The sequence below is a fragment of the Mesoplodon bidens genome (assembly GCF_964165515.1).
Source record: "Mesoplodon bidens genome assembly, chromosome: 9".
Lineage (NCBI taxonomy): Eukaryota > Metazoa > Chordata > Mammalia > Artiodactyla > Ziphiidae > Mesoplodon > Mesoplodon bidens.
The window spans coordinates 47,503,292-47,525,782 of record NC_138166.1 but is presented as its reverse complement, the minus strand read 5'-3'; the positions used below and the strand labels follow the sequence as shown (position 1 = coordinate 47,525,782).

The 22,491-nt window shown below is 40.9% G+C and overlaps 1 protein-coding gene across 13 annotated transcripts in view; it reads left to right on the top strand.

The window, feature by feature from the left end:
- The window catches only part of DYNC1I1 (dynein cytoplasmic 1 intermediate chain 1), a 484,637-nt gene that overhangs the window by 327,231 nt on the left and 134,915 nt on the right, over positions 1-22,491 (top strand). For all 13 annotated transcript variants that reach the window (XM_081243706.1, XM_081243717.1, XM_081243708.1 and 10 more), the window contains one exon: positions 18,543-18,632. In XM_081243706.1, the coding sequence (XP_081099832.1) occupies positions 18,543-18,632 (90 nt within the window). The remainder of the gene's footprint in view (positions 1-18,542; positions 18,633-22,491) is intronic.

Genomic DNA, 22,491 nt, shown 5'->3' with positions numbered 1-22,491 from the left:
ACCCCACTCCTTTATTTCTTTGATTCACAAAAGTCCCCCTAAAATCAGTACTCTTTCCCGAAATAATTAATTGTTCAAGCTGTTTATTGTCTGCTGCTGCTTACTCATTGATTCAGGATTTCAGAGTTATTCATTATCCAGAAGCTCCCACTCTCGGGGGCTCGGGTCTTGTCTGGGAGTTCTTGACTGGGGGCCCTATCACCCCGAGGAAGGAGGAAGCTGAAACCCTGCAAACATGTGGGTCTTCTCTCTGCCCATTACCTTGCATGAACTGGAGGTGTCAGGATGGGGAAATGACTCTTGCAGCCTGAAGCTTTCATCTGGTTGCAGCAGTCAGGAGCTGGAGGCTAATTTTGAGCAACGAAATGTTTTGCTAATCATGGAATTTACAGGAAAGGACACATATAGGAGTAGGTGCTGAAAGAAGTGAAGTTCTCCATCCTCAAGATCATAGAACTCATCCTTCTGGCCTTGGTCTCTAAGCCACATTCACACCCACATCAAATATCACCATTCATGAGAGCTTCTCCTGGGAGAAAGAAGTATAGTCTGAGTGTTACCCAGTTCATCACAATTGCAGATGGATATCTTCAAAGAGCGAGTGGATCTGGATACCATAAACCAGAGTTTTTCAACCTTGACATTACTGGCATTTTGGATTGATTACGCCTTTGCGGTGGGGGGCTGTCCTATGCATTGTAGGATGTTTAGCAGCATCCCTGGCCTCTGTCTACTAGGTTCCAGTAGCAACTGACCCCAGATGTGATAACAACCAAAAACATCTCCAGACATTGCCAAATGTCTCCTGGGCTGGCGGAGGCGGGCGGGGGGGCGGTCAGTGGGCAAAAACACCCTGAGTTGAGAACCGCTACCATATGGAGACACTCATAGGATTCCAGATGTGCCGCCATTTCTCAGTAAGATTCAGTAGCTTTCTTCTAGGAGTCTCTGGGAAAATGATTAAGGAATGTATACATTATGTCATAAGCAAAAAGTTTATATTGTATAAGCACTCACTTGTATGAGACACAGTTGAGTTCTAAACAAAGCAATCAAACTGTTTTCTCTAGACATACATTTTCTAAGCTGATCAATGACAGTTCTTGCCATATAGAGAACCTGAAGATAAATCATATTAAAAACACATGAGTAGAAATTAATATTGATGCTGTCCTAAAATGTACCCTAAAAGACTTGTCTGTTAATTCAACATGCAGAAATCTTTTTTTTTTGCAGTACGTGGGCCTCTCACTATTGTGGCCTCTCCCTTTGCGGAGCACAGGCTCCAGACGCGCAGGCTTAGCGGCCATGGCTCACGGGCCCAGCCGCTCCGCGGCACGTGGGATCTTCCCGGACCGGGGCACGAACCCGTGTCCCCTGCATCGGCAGGCGGACTGTCAACCACTGCGCCACCAGGGAAGCCCCAGAAATCTTTTTTGAGGATTTACTATGTGCCAGGCATTTGACCAAGCATTGGCAATCAGAGACAAATAAAACATGATTACTCTCCTTTAGGAGTTTAGAGCATAATTGAGGCAGACATACAATCATCAATTACAAATAATACATGGCTAAGTTGCTCTACACAGAGGAGAAGCAGCTACATCAGGTATCAGGGGAAGCATTCTACAGGTGGTGAAGTTGAAGCTATGAAGCTATGTTTTGAAGGATGAATAGGAGTTAACTGGAAGGAGAAGTGAACAAGGACACCCCAGGCAGAAGGAGCGATGTGTATGAAGATTCAGACAGATGAAGCCACACAATATGGCTATGAGAGGCTCTGAATGCCTGGGCAAAGGGATCCCCTGGGGCAGGAATGTAAAGTGAAGTGAGAGAGTCCATACCACAACCTGCAGGACTTTGGGTGCTGAACTGGAAGCCACGGTGGAGATGCACTGGCAGAATTTTAGCAGGGGCAGGACAGGGCCTTTTGGCAGCTCCTTTCAGCAACATTGTAGACCTCAGACCAGCAACAGAGAGTCCAGTTAGGAGGCAGCAACAGTAAGTCAGGAGGAAATTAATAGGGACCGAAATCAAGGCATGGTTAAGGGGCGGGGGGAGGAGATCTTTTAGAGATTGAGAAGATCAAATCTATCAGCTGATTGGAGATAGGAACTTGACACAGAAGGGACATTTCTGATGGATCTCAGGCTTCTAGCTAGGGTGGCTCAGTGGCTGGTCCTCAATCCCAAAGATAAGAGAATCCAGGAAGAAGAGAGGTTTGGGGGAGAGAACAATGAAACAGCATGATGGCCTGGTTCAAACCTTCTGAAATTAAATTCGACCTGGTTTATATGCCATTTCTCTTGTTTACCAATTGCATGAACTTGCTTGGACTCAACTTCTCTAGGCCTTGGCTTCCTCACATCTTAAAGGAGGGCTGATAACAGTATTTACTTGGTAGGTTATTATAAGGTTGAAATGAGATGACCACCAGGAAGAACTATGCCTAGCACTTAGCGAGCATCAATTAATGTTAGCGACAGTGTGAAGAGTGTCCTTCGGGAGTTATGCAGCGCAGCAACCCTGAGTCCACGTAGCCCAACCTCAGTTCAGAGCTTGTCCTCCTAACCATTCTAATATACTGCCTCCTGGGGGCAAGTGCACTTAGATTAAACAGTTGGAATATAGCCTGCACGAGGAGAGTGGTGTGATATAAGGACAGCAAACTAGCAAGGGTTAAACCACAGGAGATTGTATATGCCAGGCTAGGGAGTTTGGCCTTTATCCTGTGTGGGGAATGAGCTGATACTGGGATTTTAAGCAGGGAGATGATATGTCCCAGTATTCATGTCCCAATAATCACTTCAGCAGCAGTCTGGAAGGGCTGAACTAACACCATAGGAAAGGGGTGGTAGAAAAGTTCCCACCGGCCTTCTTTATTCTAGTTTCCCTCTTAAGTGTATTGAAAACTCAAGTTTGTCAACTTGATTGGCTTGCTTCCATGTAAAGGGGAAGTAAAACAGTGATAGCAACTTGAGGTGTTCCAAGCATATCAGCATGAAATATCCTTTTTCCCTACAGCTGCAGATAATGTGGGTCCAGGTTTCACTTGGCCTTAAAAGGCCAATACTCAACACTGCAAAGAAGGGAAGGACGTGCCTTTGCAAGTGGATAGGAGTGGCCAAGCCCTTGGGAACACAGTAGGCTCTGATCCAGCTACTAAACTCTGTTCGGCACCGTCTAGACCTGTTGGAGTGATTTGGTCTAATTAGCCTGTCCTGAAAAGAATCTTCGAATTTTAATGGCACATAGTTGTGATAGCAGACTGCCCTCTGCCAAGCACGGGCCCTAGGAGTGAGGGTTGGATGGCCTGCAGTGGCTTGGCCAGAAGCCACAGGGTGCTTTGATGACTTTGCATCATTTAATGACTTCATTCAGAAAGATAAATTTGGAGTAGAGAAATGGAGTAAATAAATGAGGTAGTAGCCGTCTTGACACGTGAAGCTTGCTGAGGGCATGTCAGATAATCGGCTGCTGAAACACATTTCTCCTTCAAATCTAATTGGAACTGGGGCTTTTCTTTGTCTCTGGGACAGTCTTGCTGCCACAACATGAGGTGTGGGGAGAGCAATGGGAAGAGAGCCAGCAAATCTGTATTCTAATCCAAGCTTGGCCATTAGCTGGCTGTGTGAATTTAGGGAGACTTCAACTATATGGACGGCAATAGCTCATCCATTAGGTGAAAAGACTACACTAGATCATTAGGAGGGGAGGAGAAGGAGGAGAGGGAAAAGGAAGAGGAAGAAAAGAAGAAATTTCTACTTACCTGTTTTTTATCTAATTCTCTGAGCATCGTGCTATGTGGTTTACACACTCCATCCTTAAATCTCACAATACTTCCATAGCTGTCTTTATGGATCTTTTCAGCTGTATGATTTTATGAGTCTGAGTTAATGTGAAAGCTCTAGGAATAAAACGGAATGGCAGAAGATGGAGCCAAAATTTTCCTGTGTAATAGGAGGTGATATTTTAAAACCTTGAGGCTGCCTCAACAGTGACTGAGGACAGGAGTGGGGACCGGCATATGTGGTGGAAAAATCGATTTCACTGGAATACCATGATCGAATCGTGGTGGTCATGGTTTTGGTTCTTTCTCCCTGGTTGGTCCACCTGGCGACTGCATTACAGCTAGGGCTGAAGTGGTAACATGTCCAGTACGTGGCTACCATACATTACTTATTTTAAATTTGTTTCCCTGTTCTCTCTGCTCCATCAAAACTCAAGGCCTTAGCCTAGCTTCCAAGCTATCTATCACATATCTTCCAGCCTTGCCACCATTCTTGTCCCTTGCTTCCTTCTCACATGGCTTTTCTTCCCTTACCCTTGAATGTGTGCTCATTATCTCCTGACTTTACACCCTCCTTCATCATGTACCTGGCCTGATTCAACACACCAGTAAGTAGTCCCTTTATGGGTGAAGCATTAGACAGAGAGCCGGTAGTACAGAGATAACTTAATTTAATGCTCCCATGTTTATGTACCTTAAAGATGGAAGTATAGGGTGCAGTGGGAGCCCAGAACACCTAAGCTAAATAACATAGATGCTAACACCCTTTCCCCTGCCCATCATACTCTTACCTGTCCTTTAAAGCCAAGATCATGCCTGCAGTAAGCACCGACTCCACCTAAATGCTTAATGATCCACAGCTTACATGTGCTGTCTGTCTAGTGTCAACAAGACTTAGAGCCTTGGTAAATTGAACCCTTATTTTGTATTCTGTTATTTGAACTGTACTCGCTGCTTTACACTCCTCATCCCCCAATTCCGCCACAACCCAACAATAACTATCTCTGTGGATCTTTCCAGCCCTTTGTTTCTATCATGAGCCCTAACTGGAATGTCTCCCTTCTTTTTTCTGTTTCATAACCTTCTTCCTACCTTGCACATTTTTGTGGCTGGGTGGGCCACTGGACATCGAGAAGCTGTAATTATTACTACAATTACCCTACCTTAATAACTAACATGTAACGGCCCTTTACCACTGACAAAACATCTCTATCTCCACTATATCATTGTTCCACATGACAACTTTGTTATATAAGTAGCACAGAAATGAGCATCCCTGTTTTACAGATGAGAAAATAAATCTTGAAGGAACTAACCTATCTTTCACATATTGTATAGCAAATGGTCATGAATAAGACCATGTTTTCCCTATGCTATCTCTGGGGAAAATATGTAGGTAATTTACCTGCTGCAAAATTTCTGATGGGAAAATTGTTCGCTTGAGTCATGACACTGCTAAGTACCCAGGGATCCTTAAAAAGCCTCTTTTGACATGAGTTAAAGCAATGTGAATTCACAATGCTTCTCAACAGAGCTGAGAATCAATTTGAGAATCAAATAGCAAATGTGTGTGACTCTACTTATCCTGGTATTTATCCTGGTATTTAAGGTTTTTCCATTACTTCCTCTACTGAACTTCCTGCCATTGTGCCCACCTTTCCATTGTTCTGTACTCATACATGCTCTTTCTTCTTCTTGGAATGATACTCTGCATTCCCATCTCTATATCCTTGTGAAGACCTCACCACTCCTCAAGACCCAGCTCAAATTAAACTCCTTGAAAAATCTGCTTCCCTTTCGTCTCTCCCTGCCCATACTCTCCCTTGAGAAGTTAACTTTACCCCTGTGGAATTCCCAGAGCAGATCTCCAAGCATTCTCTCTTCTGATATAGATATTTACATACAGTGGCCATTTCCCTGCCCAAATGCCAGACCCTTGAGTTCAAGCATCTCTCTTGATTCATTTCTGTGGCCCCATAAGATGGAGCTTATGCCTTGCACATGGTAGCTTCTCAAGAGCATGTGTCCATTTGTAATGAATAGAAGCATTATTATTAAAGGGGGCAATTTAGGTTGGGTGAGGACACCCGGATGAAACTGAAATAGCTGAGAACAGGCAAAAAAATTCAGGACTGCATGTCCTAAACACTAGACTATTTTTCCATTCTGGATAGGACAATAATGGTCATTATTTTTGTTGTCACACTTTCAATCTCACACTCACATTGAGCCTTTGAAGTGAAATCTCTCCTAGTACCACTGAGTTGGTTCTTCTGTTTGAAGTGATATTCAGTAGAAAGTTATGAAGTCTCTGGTGAAGTGCTGCTCAGTTCATTCTTGAGAGATTCAGATTCTTTTGACCAACTTGATGTTTCAACAGCTTGAAAAATGAAGGAATGAACCATGTCTGTCTAGACTGACCAGAAAGTAAAAACAAGGGGCACTTTGAAATCTGTGAATCTGACCACAACTGAGAGTTGTACTTAGTCCAAGTAACTGGAAAAATCAGTTTCTTGGATTAGGCAAATGCCTCCCTTAAGACTCTCAAACTGCTAGCTTTCTTCTTTCATAATTAATAGAAAATTATTACATTGACAGACAAGGGACTTCGTATTTGAGCCAATGGGAAAACTTGACGTTGAAACCAGGGGAAATAATTTAGCCCCAAATAGAGTTGTTAATGCCAGGATAAAAGCAAACAAATGTGCTAATGATCTTCCCTGAGAAATGGACTGTGATGAATTTTGATGTATTTCCAGATGGAAAATATATCAGTTCTCTCGGGGTTGGGGGTGGAACACCAGAACAAGAAAATGCTGAAATGGAAGTCAGCAAAGAGCACTCAGAAGATCCCATTTTCATCTTCTAGAGAATGAAAGTGCTAAAGAGATAGAAAATACTCATTTCAGGGAACCAGATCTGTGGGGTTGTAAGCATCCATGACAAGGCTGGGGGAGGGGGGTCCCTGATTTCCATAACAGGGACTGCCATCACTCTGAGGGCTTAAGGAATTATATGTTGTTGGTTTCAAGATGCAGTGCTGCCTTGCTGTCCTTTTGTGCATTCAGTCATCTTATGGTCCAGCACATATTTATTGCCACCTACCACCTACTCAGCTATTTTCTAAGTGCTTTGTACAGAGCAAAGAAGAGACACAGTCACTGACATTGTAGAATTTCCATTCTAAGTAGTAGGAGACAGACAATAAATACATACATAAATAAATGTATTAAATCAGATAGTTATCAGTACTATGAAGTTTTTTAAAACTTAGGATAAGGAGAAAACAAGTGCCGTGTGCCAGTACAGAATGGGCTGAGGCATGTTGCTATATTATGTAGGTTGCATAGGAAAGCCCTCACAGTTGATGTGACATTTGAACAGGGACTCTAAGAAAATCATGAGAAAGACATGTGAATATTTGGATAAAGAGTACTGCAGGTAGAGGGGACAGCAAATATAAAAGCTATGAGATATGAGAGTTCTTGGCAAGATCAGGAAAAGCTAGAAAGCTAGCTCAGTTGAAGCAGGGTTGGCAAAGGGCAGAGTAACCCATTTAGTAAGAGATGGAGCAGGGCACATCCTGTAGGCATAGTCTCGTGCTGGAGGAAACAAGATTGTTCAAGTAGACCTCCCTGCAGTAGGTGGGAACACTTCTGAATCTACACATGGATTGTGAAGCAACCCACTCACTGTGCTAAAACAATACTGAAACTGGGACAGGCAAGAGAAGCTGGGGTCTGTGTGAATGAATATGGGTGGCAACTTTTTTTTTCAACTGTGCTCCAAAACTGCTTTGCCACTTCCATGGCGTTTCCTCTCCACTGGCTATGCTTATGCTTACCTCCAAACCCATTGAGACATCTCCATCCTTCACAGCTTAGTCCAAGCAACTGGGACAGTGTAGACACAGTTGAAACAGAATGGAATTTGGTACCTCAAAAACTTGGGTTAAAAAATCTGCCTTTATAATTTAGTAGCTCTCTGACTTAAAGAAACTTATTTAACCTCTTTGAGTCTCAGTTTCCGCATCAATAATAATAAAAAATAATAAAATGTGCTTTAAGTGTCTTAAGCCATTAAAGAATCATCATTAACCAAGGAGAGTAATTTGTAATCAGTAGATGAGAAAACTGAGGCACAAGGGGTTAAGTAAGTAGTCCAAGGTTACTACCTAATGGTAGGATCAGGATTTGAACTTGAGCAGCAGGACTCATGCATTTAACCCTATGCTACCTTGCAGGCTGGTGTGCATGCTAAAAGAGATCATGAAGAGAAATAGAGAGTACCTACAAAGTAGGTAGTCAGTAGTTACTAGTTCCTGACCATTCATACTTTTTTGGTTGCCCGTGATAGAGAAACCAACCTGTGCTCATATTTTGTAAAGGGAAGGGAGGGAAAGAGTCTGCCTCAGGGAGTGACATGAACCAAAGGACAGATAGAATGTGGTAGTTGGTGCAGCAGTCACAGTGTCAGTGTCAGCTGACTGGAGTGTGTGTACTGACAGGGGTGAGAGGGGATTAACATGGTAGAGGCAGTTCAGCAGGAAACACATGTTGGAGTCAGACCCTGGAAGACTTGAAGACTAGGCCAAGGAATCCAGCTTTTATTCTGCATGTCATGGGAACTATCAAGGGCTTTCACTGGGAAATTTATATGAGCAGAGTTCTGTTTTTAGAGCATTAATCTGAGAGTGTAGATTGTCATACACTGTCAAGGGTAGGCATGGAGAGCAGCTGGAGGTAATGCTAGCTAGGAGACCTGACAGTAAGCCACATAAACGACCACGATGCCTCTACCAAAGAGAAGGAGGGAGAAAAATGGAGAGGACAGAGGCAGTTGTGCAAGTGAAGGGGATACAAAGAGGTAGAATTAACAAGATTTGATTCTCTTATTGACAAAAAGAATGCAGAAACAGACTCACATAGAGAAGAGACTTGTGGTTGGGAGGGCGGGAGGGGGAGGGATGGACTGGGAGATTGGGGTTAGTAGATGCGAGCTATTACATATAGAGTGGATGGACAACAAGGTCCTATTGTGTAGCACAGGGAACCATATTCAATGTCCTGGGGTAAACTATAATGGAAAAGAATATGAAAAAGAATATGTGTGTGTGTGTGTGTGTGTGTGTGTGTGTGTGTATAACTGAGTCACTTAGAGAACATGTAATAGTGGGATGACCTCTATGTGCGGTGGTGGATGTGATGACTGCTCTGACATTAAATGTCAGAGTTGACAGGCTTAAAGATGAAAGGTACCATGTTTTCCTTACGAACAATTTCTTTACAAGCAAAATAATGTTTCTAAATGGTTTCTACTTATTTTACTCTGTTTTTACGAGCTAGCATAACACAGCAACCATTTAAGTACCTGGAGTCCTTGAGATTTACTTTTTTCTGGGACATATCTATAGTTGCTGCTGAGAGTTAGGTATGATAACATCTCTGTCCCTGTGACCCCAGTTTTCTTTTTCACAAGCCATGCTCCCACTGAGAGGAAGTGCAAAATTACACATTTGAAGAAGTGATAGAGGAAACAAAGAGAAGGGTATGGGATTGTCCAAAATCAAAAGTAGGCAGCAAAAGGGATTTAAGTCTGGAAAAGAAAGCTAGGAGTCCCTTCTCCCTTTCCAAGCAGACAAGAATTGCATTTTCTAGTGTTTTGAATTATTGCCCAGAATGTGTGTGTGTGTGTGTATGCCTCTATACAAATAAAGCTAGATATAGAATAGATATAGAGCCTGTGCCCTGTACAAGTCAAGGAGTCCCTATTAACATAGAGTACAATGGGAGTGCTCTTTCTGGAGTTGTGCAATGATGGTTCTGCTTCCAAGGATGCAGAATAGAGGACTGATTTGAGGAGTGGCTTGGCTGTTTCAAAATCTCCCTCCCAGCTCCTGCACCATTAGAGATTAATTTATTGGGGTTACCGTTCTCTAATCCATTAGTATGAATTAGTTCATTCAACTGATCATGGCTGAAGGCTCCATGACTTTCTGAGAAAGCTTAGGAGATGGGGACCGGAAAAATATAAAAGAATAAAGAGAGGAAAGGTGCGGGGGTGGTTTCTGACAACAAACTTGGCCTATTTCATACACAGGTGAGCTAAGGACTATTCTGCTCTGGGCAATGCTGGAGAATTAATTGAAGTCAGCTTGTGATTGGCCTTAAGTGTTGAGTTGCTCTAGGAAATAGGGAGCCATTGATGGTTTTTAAGGAGGAAAATTTATGGAAATAGAGATCAATCACATCTTCCCATTCCCAAACATCAAATGCTGAAGTTACCCATGAGCTCCTGCCTGGACATCTCTAGAAGGGCATTCCCTTCCTGGTCTCTGTCCTTCCATGCAAGCTGACTAATCCACATCAACTCAATTCAGCACATATTTACTGCACACACATTATGTATCAGCACAGTTACAAGTTTCAGAAACAGCTGCTAAAAAGTACTGTTCTCTGGCTTCCTCTCTTGTTTTGAATATTTTCTTTCATTTCCTCCCATTTGCAGTGCCTTGTGTGACATTCCATCAGGAAGTAACCTTTCCAAGTACTGTCATGTAGCCTTAGGAGAGAACTGATGTGGCCTAGAGTGTTAACAGGAGTGCTCTCTACGATGAGAAATGTATGTTTTCTTTACTCTGGCCAGATTTTTCTAGACCAGAAAGTGAAGGTTTTTAAAAATATTAGCATGTAGTATATTTAACAAAGTGCTTACTGAAAATCCCACAAAATATGTCTTTGCCTCATATTTTTAAAGTACAGAGGCGCTCACCTTGGTTTGTGTAAGCATTCAGTGGTGCATGCTATACTTTATTTTGGCGGCCGTGATACGTATCGGGAGGGTGCCTCTCTTTGGACTCCTGGTGAAGTTGGCAAACTGTACATGAAGCTGGTCCAAGGATAAGGTGACTTGAGTGAGTTCTGTACGGGAGCCCTCACTGTCTGCTGTACAAACACATGTCTACATTCACAGTCTGATTCATCACGCCTACTGGCAACTGAACCATGCTAAGCCAAGTTCTCATCATCTGTTTCTTGGATTATGGCTATAGCTTACCTTCTAACTGTCCCCCTCATTCCAGGCTCTCCCACTCCCCTCCAGCCTCCATATTCTTAAACAAAATCAGACCGTGTCTCTTGAATTTTTAAAAGCCTCCGGTTTCTCTGCAGGGCTGGATGGCAGCAATAATTTTCATCAAAGGTCAGACCGCCCCTTAGATATATTAGAATATACATAAAGAGCTGGCTGGGAAGGAGATAAGTGAGGTTTCAAAAGTCATATATATTTAGCATCTCCAGTGCCTTGAATTCCTTTTGAAAATTTAAATAATATTTATGGATTAAATGAGATGTATGTTTATTAAAAAGGGGGATACTGATCTCCGGAAAGAAGTCCAAACTTGTTCTGTCATTCAAGGTCCTACATGGTGTGGTTCACACTACCTTTCCAGAACAATCACCCATCTTGCTATTGCTAGAGTTCGTACTTGACGTTGATGATACTAACAAGCGTAGGTCTTTGAGGGACTTTTTGGTTCTGGAGATAAATGCAAAACCTAATTTCAAGTGGTCTCGGCTGTGTTATCATAGAGATACAAGGGGGAACAGTGGAAGGGGTCAACAAATCTGCTTGGGGGGAAGTGTTAAAGCTCCAGAGATGCATCACAAAGAGTTAGTAATAATCACCTCCTGGACATTGGAGGGAAGACCAAGACAGACAGAAAAAAATAATGCGCATTGCCTTTGAGGCATGTACCTACTGGGATTTTGGGTGGTTGTGCGTTGTCCAAAATGCAAATTGAGGTAGAAGAGACGAGAAGTTACGGGGTTTTATACTGAAATTTATAGGAAACTACAGAATTTTTTTTGGTGGAGAGAGGATAAACAGATGTATTTTTTAAATAAAAATGAAACTACTAGAAATACAGAGCAAGACTGGTAGTAGTAGAAAGAACAGTCAAAAGGCTATTGTAGTACTCCAGGAGAGAGATGGCAATGGCCTGGATGAGGGCAGTGCAGAAAAGACAGAGGTGGATTTAAGACAGATTTTGGAGGAGGAATTGAAAGGACTTAGAGACCCCATAAGCTCTGATGGAAAAGATGAATTAAAGGTGGTACTGTGATATCCAACGGTGAACCTGTGTGTAAGGTGGTACCATAGGTGGGATGGAGAATGTAGTCAAAGGAGCAGATCTCAGCGGAAGGTGGGAGTTCTGCTTTGAACATGTCAAGTGAGAGGTGCCTGGGGGACATTCATGTTGGAATGTACAATACAGAATCTGGAGCCTAGAAGGGATATCTTGGCAGGAGACATCCATTTGTGGGTGATGATGGAAGACAGATGTAAATATTATCCAGAGTGGCATTTGATATGAGAAAAGATGAAGCTGAAGACAGAACTGCGAAGAATATCTTCATTAGGGTGAATTATTTTTTAAATCGAAAATAAATTTTAATTTGAGAGATTAACTCTGTTTTTCTATAGAAAAATTTTAAATATGTTATAAAAAGAATCCCTATCTGACATAGCCATACATAGACTTATATAAAAGTGACTAGGGCATTTGCTCTTAAGTTAAGGGCAATACATCTAAAACACAAAAAACCAAAAAAGAGCTTTTGTATCTCGCCAAGTCTGTTCACCAACAGTAGCACAGCAGTGAGTTTGATTTAGAATTGACTCTGTGTTCTTGCCATCCTTTTATCTTTTGGAAGCTAGTGTTCTATTCATTTCTAAGCCACTAATTATTTTATCAATTTCAACATTCACAATTTTTCACATTGGAATTGATGTATGTTATAGTTTAATTAGCAGTAATCAGTTTTCTTAGTGGTACATAAAGTAATTGTGTATCTTACAGTCTTTGGCCTGTTGGATTCGAAGTCATATGGTAATTCGAGAAGGATGTAGTGAGATGGCCCACTCTGCTCCCTGCTGTCCTTCCCCCCCTGACCTGACTTAGCGGTCCTCCATGAGGCCACAGCCCCCTTGTGAAAAGCCAGGAGCCGGGTGTCAAGGGCTCAGGCCAGGCACTCAAACCCTCTTATGCCGGGGTTTTGCAGGCCCTGAGAGAGCCAGGGAAAGCAAGAACCCACTGACCTCATAAAACACAAGCCCTTCTCTTCACAGAGGGCCACCCCATATCACTTGGGATTCTGGTTGCAAGCAGCAGGCACCCAGTCCAGTGGGATTTATTGGAAGGAAATCTGGTGCTGACACCACCTCTAGTGAGATTTATTGGAAGGACATCTGGTACTCACAGAATCAACAGGAGGCAGAAGGAACAGGTTTGGAAAAGGGCAAGGCCAAGGGAACCCAGACCGTGGAGCTCTGGAATAGTCTGCCCGGGATGTCAGACACCACTGCATGTTGCCCCTCGTTAATACTAACTGTCCCCTCAGCTTTGCCTCCTGGCTCCAGAGACAAAGCCCCTGTTAGGAGCAAAGCCCCTGTTAGGACACTGTCCAGATCCTGCCTGTGTCCTGGTCACCAGGAAATGGAGAGCAGGAAAATGTCTCTCCAGGGCATCAGGAGAATAAAGTAGGGTCCAGCAAGGCGCCAATACAACAGTAGTGCAGGGGGAATCCCGCCCCGCCATGACAGAAAGGGGTTTTGATGTTATATTGCCAACAGTGACGAACGGTCCCCTGCACTTCCTTTCCAAAGTCTCAAATTTGTGAGGCCATCAGAGCAGCTCAACACTCAGAGGACTGTGGCGTATTCAGATTGGTGACATTGACTTCATTCTAACTGGTGGAGGAAACTAACCTTTTGGGAGCTCATATAAGGGGTGAGGCCTTGTGCTAAGTGTGTTATGTATAATTGCTGCCAAGCATGCAATTACTTGTGTTTAGACCTTGAGAAAATCTTAAGGAAGGAGGACAGTGATGAGCAAACTTTTTTCCAACTAGGGAGAAAGAAGGCAACAACTGCAGACGGTAGAATTTGGGTGCTAAATAAAATAATTTCTAAAAGATGCTATTGTTTGAAATTAGCCCCTTGGGCTGACAGGCAATTAAGTTCTGCCAGTAGTTTAATGTCTCTTGTGTACCTGGTACAGGAAACTGTACATGGGTGGTAATTTTTTTCCCTCCAATCTCAGAGGAAATGTAACTGGGTATGAACTAGTAGCACAACTCATATGTCAGTAGTCTGTAGCGGTTCTACATAAATCCTTTTCTTTAAAGTTATTTAACTGTTTTGAAAATGGTTTCAACAGAAGTAATTCCAATTGCACCAGAAAGGAAACCAGAGTCTTAAAGAAAAATATACTCTCTTTGCTGAGCAAGGCAAACATATCAGTATGCAGAGAAACAAACCAGTCTCTTGTGTTTTATTTCCTTAACAAATCCACTGAAACACTCACTTTCTGTCTTTAAAAGGATGATAGACAAAGAATTCTGTGGCCACTAAAAATTAATGCCTACAACTGGTTTGTAACTACTTTTAAAAGGCAGGTACTGTTTTTTAAATTTATTTCTCTTTTATTCACAGTATCTCATTATGGGACTTTACACATATTATAAGAACTCATTGGAAAAAAAAAAACTCATTGAAAACATACTCTCTGGGCAAGTATTTTCTATTTAAAGAATTAGATAACCTGCTATTTCCCCACCTACTTCAAAAATAAACTAACACACTTCTATCACAATCTAGCCCTTTTTATAGCCAGGCCCTTATAGAATAATATATTTCCTAAAAGCTCATGACTGTCTGTCATGACGTTGCTTTTGATTCTTCCAGGATTTTTTAAAACAAAAATCCTTATAGCTGAGAAAGGTGAGAACTTGATACTATTTAAAGCTGACTAGCCAAAGTCATTTGGTGAAACTGACTTTGTTTTAAGAACCAAAAAATTTGAATGTACAAGCTAGGTGATTCTAATAAAAACACAATTGTTTTCCATAGTCAAATGAGCTGATAATAAAGTAATTTAGACCTTGACCTATTCTACCCTTTGGGTCTATGGAGTGAGATGGAAGAATCTATTTGTCGTTAGTTTTACTTCCCCAAGATCTTCCCGCGGCTCACGCCTTAACTCCTTGAAGTTTTTACTCAGTGTGGCCCTTCCTGACCACTCTATTTAAAATTTCACCTCTTCCTCCCCTTATCAGCATGCCAAATGTCCCTTTTCAGCTTTCTCTGTCCCCATCCCACTTACCTGACACAGTGTATGTTTTGTTTATTTATTTGTTTGCAGTTTCTCTCCCCTAACTCATGGAAGCTCCGTGACATGAGCACAGAATTTTTTTTTTTTTTTGTCTGTCTTTTTCCCTGTCCTGTGCCTGGCACCTGGCACATAGTAAGTGCTCAGTAAATATTTTCTGACATACAAGCTAAGGCAACATTTGTTTGACGGTTTCTCTGTATGGATGTTTGCAACTCTCCTGGTGGTTTAAAAAGCAATTTCACATCAATACTTTTGTTTATTCTCACAATAAATTTGTGTTTTAAGACAGGGTTATTATCCCAATTCAGCAGATGAGGAAAAAGGCCTCAGAGAGTTTCTACGAACTATGTAAAGTCAGGGGCTGGCAAGTGGTAGACTCCAGCCTTGAACTCAGACCAATTACTTCCCTTGAAATGCTGCTCCCACCCAAGCTGCGAATCTGTCTGGCTGAAGGAATACAGCAATGCTTTGTAGTAAATGTTGCTGGTCAGCTCTCAGGAGAGTGTATTCCACAAAGTAAATAAGAATAGAGTGTGGGTGTAGCATATATAGCTTTGATAAATAAAGCAACCCATCTGTTTAGCTCTCAAGGGTGTGAAACCTAACTTCTCCTCAGCTGAGTGTTACATGCGCTGACCTCCGGGAATTGGGAGAGCGAACCATGTGATGTCCACCTCTGAGAGCCTCCACACACCCCTCCTTACCCTGCAGCTGAGCAGCGCACCTGCTGTGCTTCAGGCGTTTCTCCACGGCATTTCTATTTCATGACAGCTGCGGGTAGGGAGGTAGTATGCGTAATGGTTAAAGATCAGATCAGATCAAAACATGCAGAACCAGGGCTTCCCTGGTGGCGCAGTGGTTGAGAGTCCGCCTGCCGATGCAGGAGATACAGGTTCGTGCCCCGGTCCGGGAAGATTCCACATGCCACGGAGCGCCTGGGTCCGTGAGCCATGGCCGCTGAGCCTGTGCGTCCGGAGCCTGTGCTCCACAACGGGAGAGGCCACAACAGTGAAAGGCCCGCGTACTGCAAAACAAAACAAACAAACAAAAACCATGCAGAACCAGACAAAACTTGAAGCTCAACATGGTTGGGAGTTTCTTTGGGGGAAATTACTCTGTCCCCTCATCTATAAAATTAGGTTGGTAGTACCAAGTTCAGATAAATAAATTAGATGATACAAGTAAAGCATTCATCACTGCTTTAGTTGTTATTATTGTATATCTCATTATCTCTTCTACTAGATTATAAGATCATAGAAGGTAAGGCACACTACTGGCTTTATTAGTTTGCTAGGGCTGCCATAACAATGTCCTATAAACTGGGCAGTTTAAACGGTAGAAATTGAATGTCTCACAGTTATGGAAGCTAGAATTCCAAGATCAAGATGCTGGCAGGGTTGGTTCCTTCTGAGGGCTATGAGGGAGAATCTGTTCTATGTCTCTGGTGGTTTACTGGCAAGCCTTGGCACTTCTCAGCTTGTAGAAGCATCCCCCAGTCTTCGCCTTCATCTTCAATGGCATTCTCCCTGCATGTGAATCTGTGTTTAAATCTCCTCTTTTTATAAAGACACTAGTCATGCTGGACTTGGTGCCCGCACTACTCCAGCACGCCCTCATCTTAAACCTACTATATCTGCAATGACACTATTTCCGAATAAGGTCACATTCTGAGGTACTGGGGGTTAGGATTTCAACATACAAATTTGGGGAGGGGGACACAGTTCAACCCATAAGGTGGGCTTTGTCACCTTTGCATTTGTTGTATTTACTTGTATTTAGTAAGTGCCAGGGAACGGCTGCTGAATCCATTGGATTTAAATACTTGTCTCTAGAAGGTTCAGAGATGGAGCTACTTCCCAGAAGATTAGTGGCCTTTTGAAAATTGCCTCTCCATCCAAGGTTTACCAGAAGAGGAAACTTCCCTCTCGCTAGTGCCTCACTGGGCTTTGTGTTAGGTCTTTGGGTCAGGAATATACATCATGTTGAGGTGAATATTTTGTTCAGTACCTTCCAAGCTGGTTTTTAATGGGAAGATAGCAGAAATATCTCTGTATATAAAGATTTACATGTGTTATTTATAACTTAACATGTTAAAGGTCTATTTGTCTAAAGATCTGGGTAACAGTGTACTTTTCAAAATTTTAAGTGCACATTTTTGTCTCACAGGTATGTGTTAGTAATAATGTGTTACTAATAACTGTGTTAATGTGTTAATAATAAATGACAGTTTTCCTCAAAAGTGTTTTACATTCTTTCCAATATGTATTTAGTGTGATTATAAGGTAATGATGTTGGTTCCATAATCTACACACATGCATATAGATTACTGTATTTCAATATCTAAATTGCAATACTATACTTTACATATCCATATTTTTAAAATGGATATTCCTTCCGCAAATCACTTGCTTAATATAATGAAGAACTTTTAGAGCTGCTTTTCAGGCTATACATGTTTGTTTGGGCATTTAAATATGCATATATAATGCATTCTCTAAGTGGTTAGAGCTGAAATTTTGAGTTACTATAAATCTCAGAATTTATTGTGATGGAAATGGGACTCTCCATAGAGCTTTGGATCTTATAGAACATCTGTAAATATCAATATTTGTTGAATGAATGAATATATGAATGAATGATGGGGGTGGAGGAAGTGAAGTCATTTCTTTTGAACTCCATTTGAGCCAATGAAATCAATATAATACTTGAGTGAAGGTAATATATTTACAAACCATGGGAGCAAGTTTTGATTTTTTACACTGTTTTATTCCTGTAAGTTGGATTTTCTTGTGACACTTTGTCTTGCCCCTCCATCCTCTACACCGTGACTGATGATTTCAGGCACTCTGCACTGAAAGGGACCTCCAAGAAAGGCAGTTTGGGAGGAGAGAGAGAGAGTAGGAGCACATTTGTGTGGGGCAGGAAGGGCACTGTAACATCTGGCGGTGGTGGCCGACTGGTACCGTTTGTTAGTGCTCATTAAATTCACATTAATGCATGAACTGCTCTGAATGTGTAAATGCCATTTCAGGTTGGTTGCTTTCTCCCAGGCCAATGGCAATGACTTTTGGGGCCCTACCCCAGGTTGTTTACTTGCCAATGGCATTTGACCTGGGGTCAGACCTGTATTTAACCCTTTCCTGTAGGTCAAAACCAAATTAGTTTGGTGAGAATGAAATTGGAAATGAGTCGTCTGTACAGCAGGTGTCCCCTGTGGAGAATGTGCTACAGGTGGAAACATTTTAAGATCTGTTCCTGGCCCATCTCCGAAGAAGCTTCAGAGGTCAGAGAGGCAATTCCAAGACATCCCATGTGGTGAGGGCCTGGAGATGGATGTAGCAGGTGCCGACTCGGGGCGGTTTTCTCAGAAGTGTGGGGTACTTTCAAAGAGGCCCTTTTTGGAGATAATGTATTCATATATTCCTGAACGTATATCTTGGGCATTCATCGTGGACTGATTTACTTAGAAGCCGCCCTAAATGATTGGAACTTTACCCTCTGCCCCCATCTCCCACCATCAGCCAGACACTTTGATTTGAAGGAAAGAATATAATGCATTTTTCTCTTTCTTTTTTCTAGAGGATGAGGATGATGAGGAAATGGTAGAACCTAAAGTTGGCCAGGATTCAGAACTGGAAAATCAAGACAAAACACAGGAGGTGAAGGAAGGTATGGTGTGGGAGCTAAATTGAGTCATCATTTTATTGCTGTCTTTTTAACCAACCTAAGGGACTATCGAGGTAAGTAAAAATTAAATGTATACCTCCTGCATGGAAGGTTTTCTGTGACTGATCAATACATGACATTTAGCAACATAAACTGTAATCCTTTATTTTTTTGACTGACAGAAGCAAATAAAATACGAACCATCCACAAGTCCAGCAACAAGTCCAGTCACATTTCCAGTAAAATTATTACTAAATAGCAGTAAAATAAGACACTTGTTATCCATTGACGTGTTATCTAGTTCACGTCATCATATATTCCCAATGATAACAGTAAAGGAAAGGAGCAGGTATAATTATTATGTCACTGAATTCTGAGGTTTATTTGTGTGATCTACAGAGAAACATTAACCGTGATCATCACTATTAACTAGACTATTAAAAGTTTTCCTCCACACTCTGCCCATAGCAGAAGGAGCAGCCTTTACATGCTCCAGTGATAACAATGACTAGTATTTATTAGGGGCTTACTAGGTACTTGGCTCTCTCCTTAACACTCCAGAGATAATATGTACCCTTCGCAACATCCTTTTGAAGCAGATACTATTATTTTCCCTATTTTATAGATCGAGAAATAGGAAAAGAGAGGTTTAAAAATGTACCCATGGATACACAATGTGTAAGTACACGATCCAGGATTTGGAGTTGACTCCAAAGCCTATACACTTGCCCACAAAGCCATCCTCCTGTAATAGCACTGGATTTCAAAAAACAAGAAAACAATAATGAAAAAAGAAAAGAAAGGGGAAGGCAAGAAATGCTATAGCTGATGTTTCCCTAAAAATCTAATTTTGTGTCCCTTTGAGATTTTCAGCCTATGGAGAAAAAGAGAATTTTGAGATTGTCATTCTTATTGAGAAATGGAGTGTCCATGAGAATGGAGTGTAGATTAAAAAGATTCTTCCATATTTCCTACTAAATGTCCCAAGTTTAGAGCAACATAAGTCTAATTAGAATTTCATTTGATTTTTAAATTTTCGATTTGCCCGTGGCTCTGGCGAAGTGCATGGCACATGGTTGTCCCCGGGGACTTCGTAGGAGTGAGTATGTACTGGTCATAGGTACTCACCTCAACCTGCCCAGGCATTGAGTGAGGTGGATTACTGTCAAGTTCTAGGGTACGGCCGTAGGCAGGCAGTAGATTCAGCATCTTTAACAGTAGCGTCCACAGAAGGCACAAGTTACTCTTTCTGAGAGATTCTAAAAGGATTTGAGTGAAGCAAGTTCACATTTAAACCTCCTACTAAGAACATGTATATATTTAAGCTGGTGAATAGAATATCATTAACACAGGTGTAGCAAGAGACAAAATAAGTCAAAGTTTACTAAAATACCCTCACCCTCTTTTTTTTTTTTTTTTTTTTGCAAAATATCCTTAAGATGTACTGGGTGATAGGAGCCAGGGTGTATTTTGTGTGTCTTGGCACGGATTCCCTCCTGCCCCCCAACCCCAATCTCCAAATTCTCTTCTCTGGCAAAGCATTGCAACCTCCTTCTTAAGTTCTGAGCAAAAACACCCTCCAGTTTTGACTCTCACTCATGCTTCATGGAATTGATTAAAGTCCTGTTAAAAGTCCAAGAGAAGTTTGAAAGTGCATTTCCTGTTACTGCCGCGCCGTGCATCTTAAGTCTCTATTAATGGCTTTTCTGCAAATTAGCACATAATGGGTTAAAAGCATGTTTATGTTGGCATCAAACTCTCTCTGGCTATTTTTTTTTTTTAAGCAAGACAGTATTTTGCAAACTTTTTAAAGAATCTCTAGCAGATACAATCGTGGCGCCATTCATACAGCTGCATGGTAGTCAGGGCTGTGTCAGCACTTCCATAGGAACCCTGAGTTTCAGGGATTTATTACTTAGCCATAAACATTTGCTCTGGGCTGAAACTTGACATACACAGTTTCAAACCAGGCAACACATTTTTGAGAAATCTGGCCTTTTTTGGAGTTAAAAAAAAAATGCTGAGGGGGAGATGGGAAAAAAATCAGTGCTCACTAGCTTTTGACATTTTTGCCCATGTGACATCAAAAATGCATTAAACAGTAAAGAAATATGGGTTTGATTTATTACTCTTCTCACTCTTTTTTCCACAACAGAGTAGGGAAAACAGCAGGTAGCTTTTAGGTTTCAATAAAATTTTAGGAAATTTCTATATGTGAGTGTCCTAGTATCTTCATGTTTAGAGATTTAAAGCAACAGAATCGGAAACGTGACTCTTGTAAATGCACATTAACTCATAAACCTCACATTAACTTCAGAGAAGGACATCATTCTTTATTAGTTTGGTTTGGTTTTCTTGCCCTTGTTTTTGAACTGATTTCACTGTAAAATTCAGTAAGAGCTACTGTCCCTATTTAATCTGATTTAATATTTAAGTTATGTGGGTTTACTTATTTATTTTTTAATCTTTTTGATATATTCCTGAAAAATATTTAAAAGATGTAATTTTTATATTGAAATTAAAGCTACATCATTGAAACAAGGCAAGACATTTCTGAAATGGATATTTTAAAAATTACTTTTGACCTAAAGATGAGATTGTAAAATACTCAATATAAATTGTGGATTCCATTACGGATTTTACATTTTTACAGAGAAAAAAAATCCAGGAACTCTAGAAATCAAAAGATATAGTGTCTAGTAAATAGAGTAAATCAAAAAGAAATTGAAAAAGTACACATTCAGGTCAATAAGAAAACTTAAGAAGCATAACAAATAGGATAGAATCAACATGAGAGACACATAAAAAAGTATTTTCATGTACAATACCAAGACAAATTAACATTTCTATAATAAAAAGAATTAAAAGTAGACCCTAAAATAAAATTCATACTAGATTTTAATTTTGCAGGCCATGAATTCATAGAATTAGGCAGTTCTCTAAACTTTGAGTTTCATGACTCTAGTACATTGTTTTCATGCTTCTTATTCAAGCTAAATATAAACTGTTCAGGTAAATTTTGGTAAGTTTGAAAATTGTTCTGTCATTGGCTCATATGTAAGTCATATCCATATGTACTACTTTTCCTGAAGAATCTGTATTTCTTAAAAAAAGTCACTTTAAATGCATAAAATATTGTTAGCTCTTGGCAGAAATACTCCATGTTGCAAAAACAAGCAACAAACCTGCTATAATAGCAATTTCTGCTTAACTTGTAAGAAAAATCAAACATTATCATTGCCCTTGTTTTGCTCTGTTACGCCTGTTGCTATTAAATTACTTCCTACCTTTTTATGCAGAGAAGTTGTTGAAAATAATTCTTTAGGTTCCAGGGATAGGGAAAAGCTGAAGAAACAAGAGATTTTAGGGAGAATTTGTGGTCTCTCCTGGAGTAATACAATTCTGATTTTAATTGTTTATGCTTATATTTTAAATTTTGTGGACTCCATTAATCAACTAATTTTTTTTCATGAAATATGATGTCTGGAGAGGTTTTACCTCCAAATACAGATTTTGGATGTGGTTCCTGGATACTCCATTATGTTTTCATTACATTGTAATAACACATCAATTTAAAGACTTTTAAATATGAGAGGTTTGGGGTTTTAGTGAAAATAACTATAGCTCTGTTTAACTCCTGAGTTGAATATTGTTTATGACTTTTAAAAAGTACTCATCTGCACATGCATCTTATTATTTTGTGCTAACAAATCATGTCATTTGATCCCTGTTAGACATCAAAGCTTAATATAAAATATGTTCTTTGTTTTGCTTCAGTAGCAATTTAATTTCAAGCCAAATATTGTATTGCCAAACATAATATCTGGAGACGCTACTGCTTCACTTACCTGAACTTGGCCTC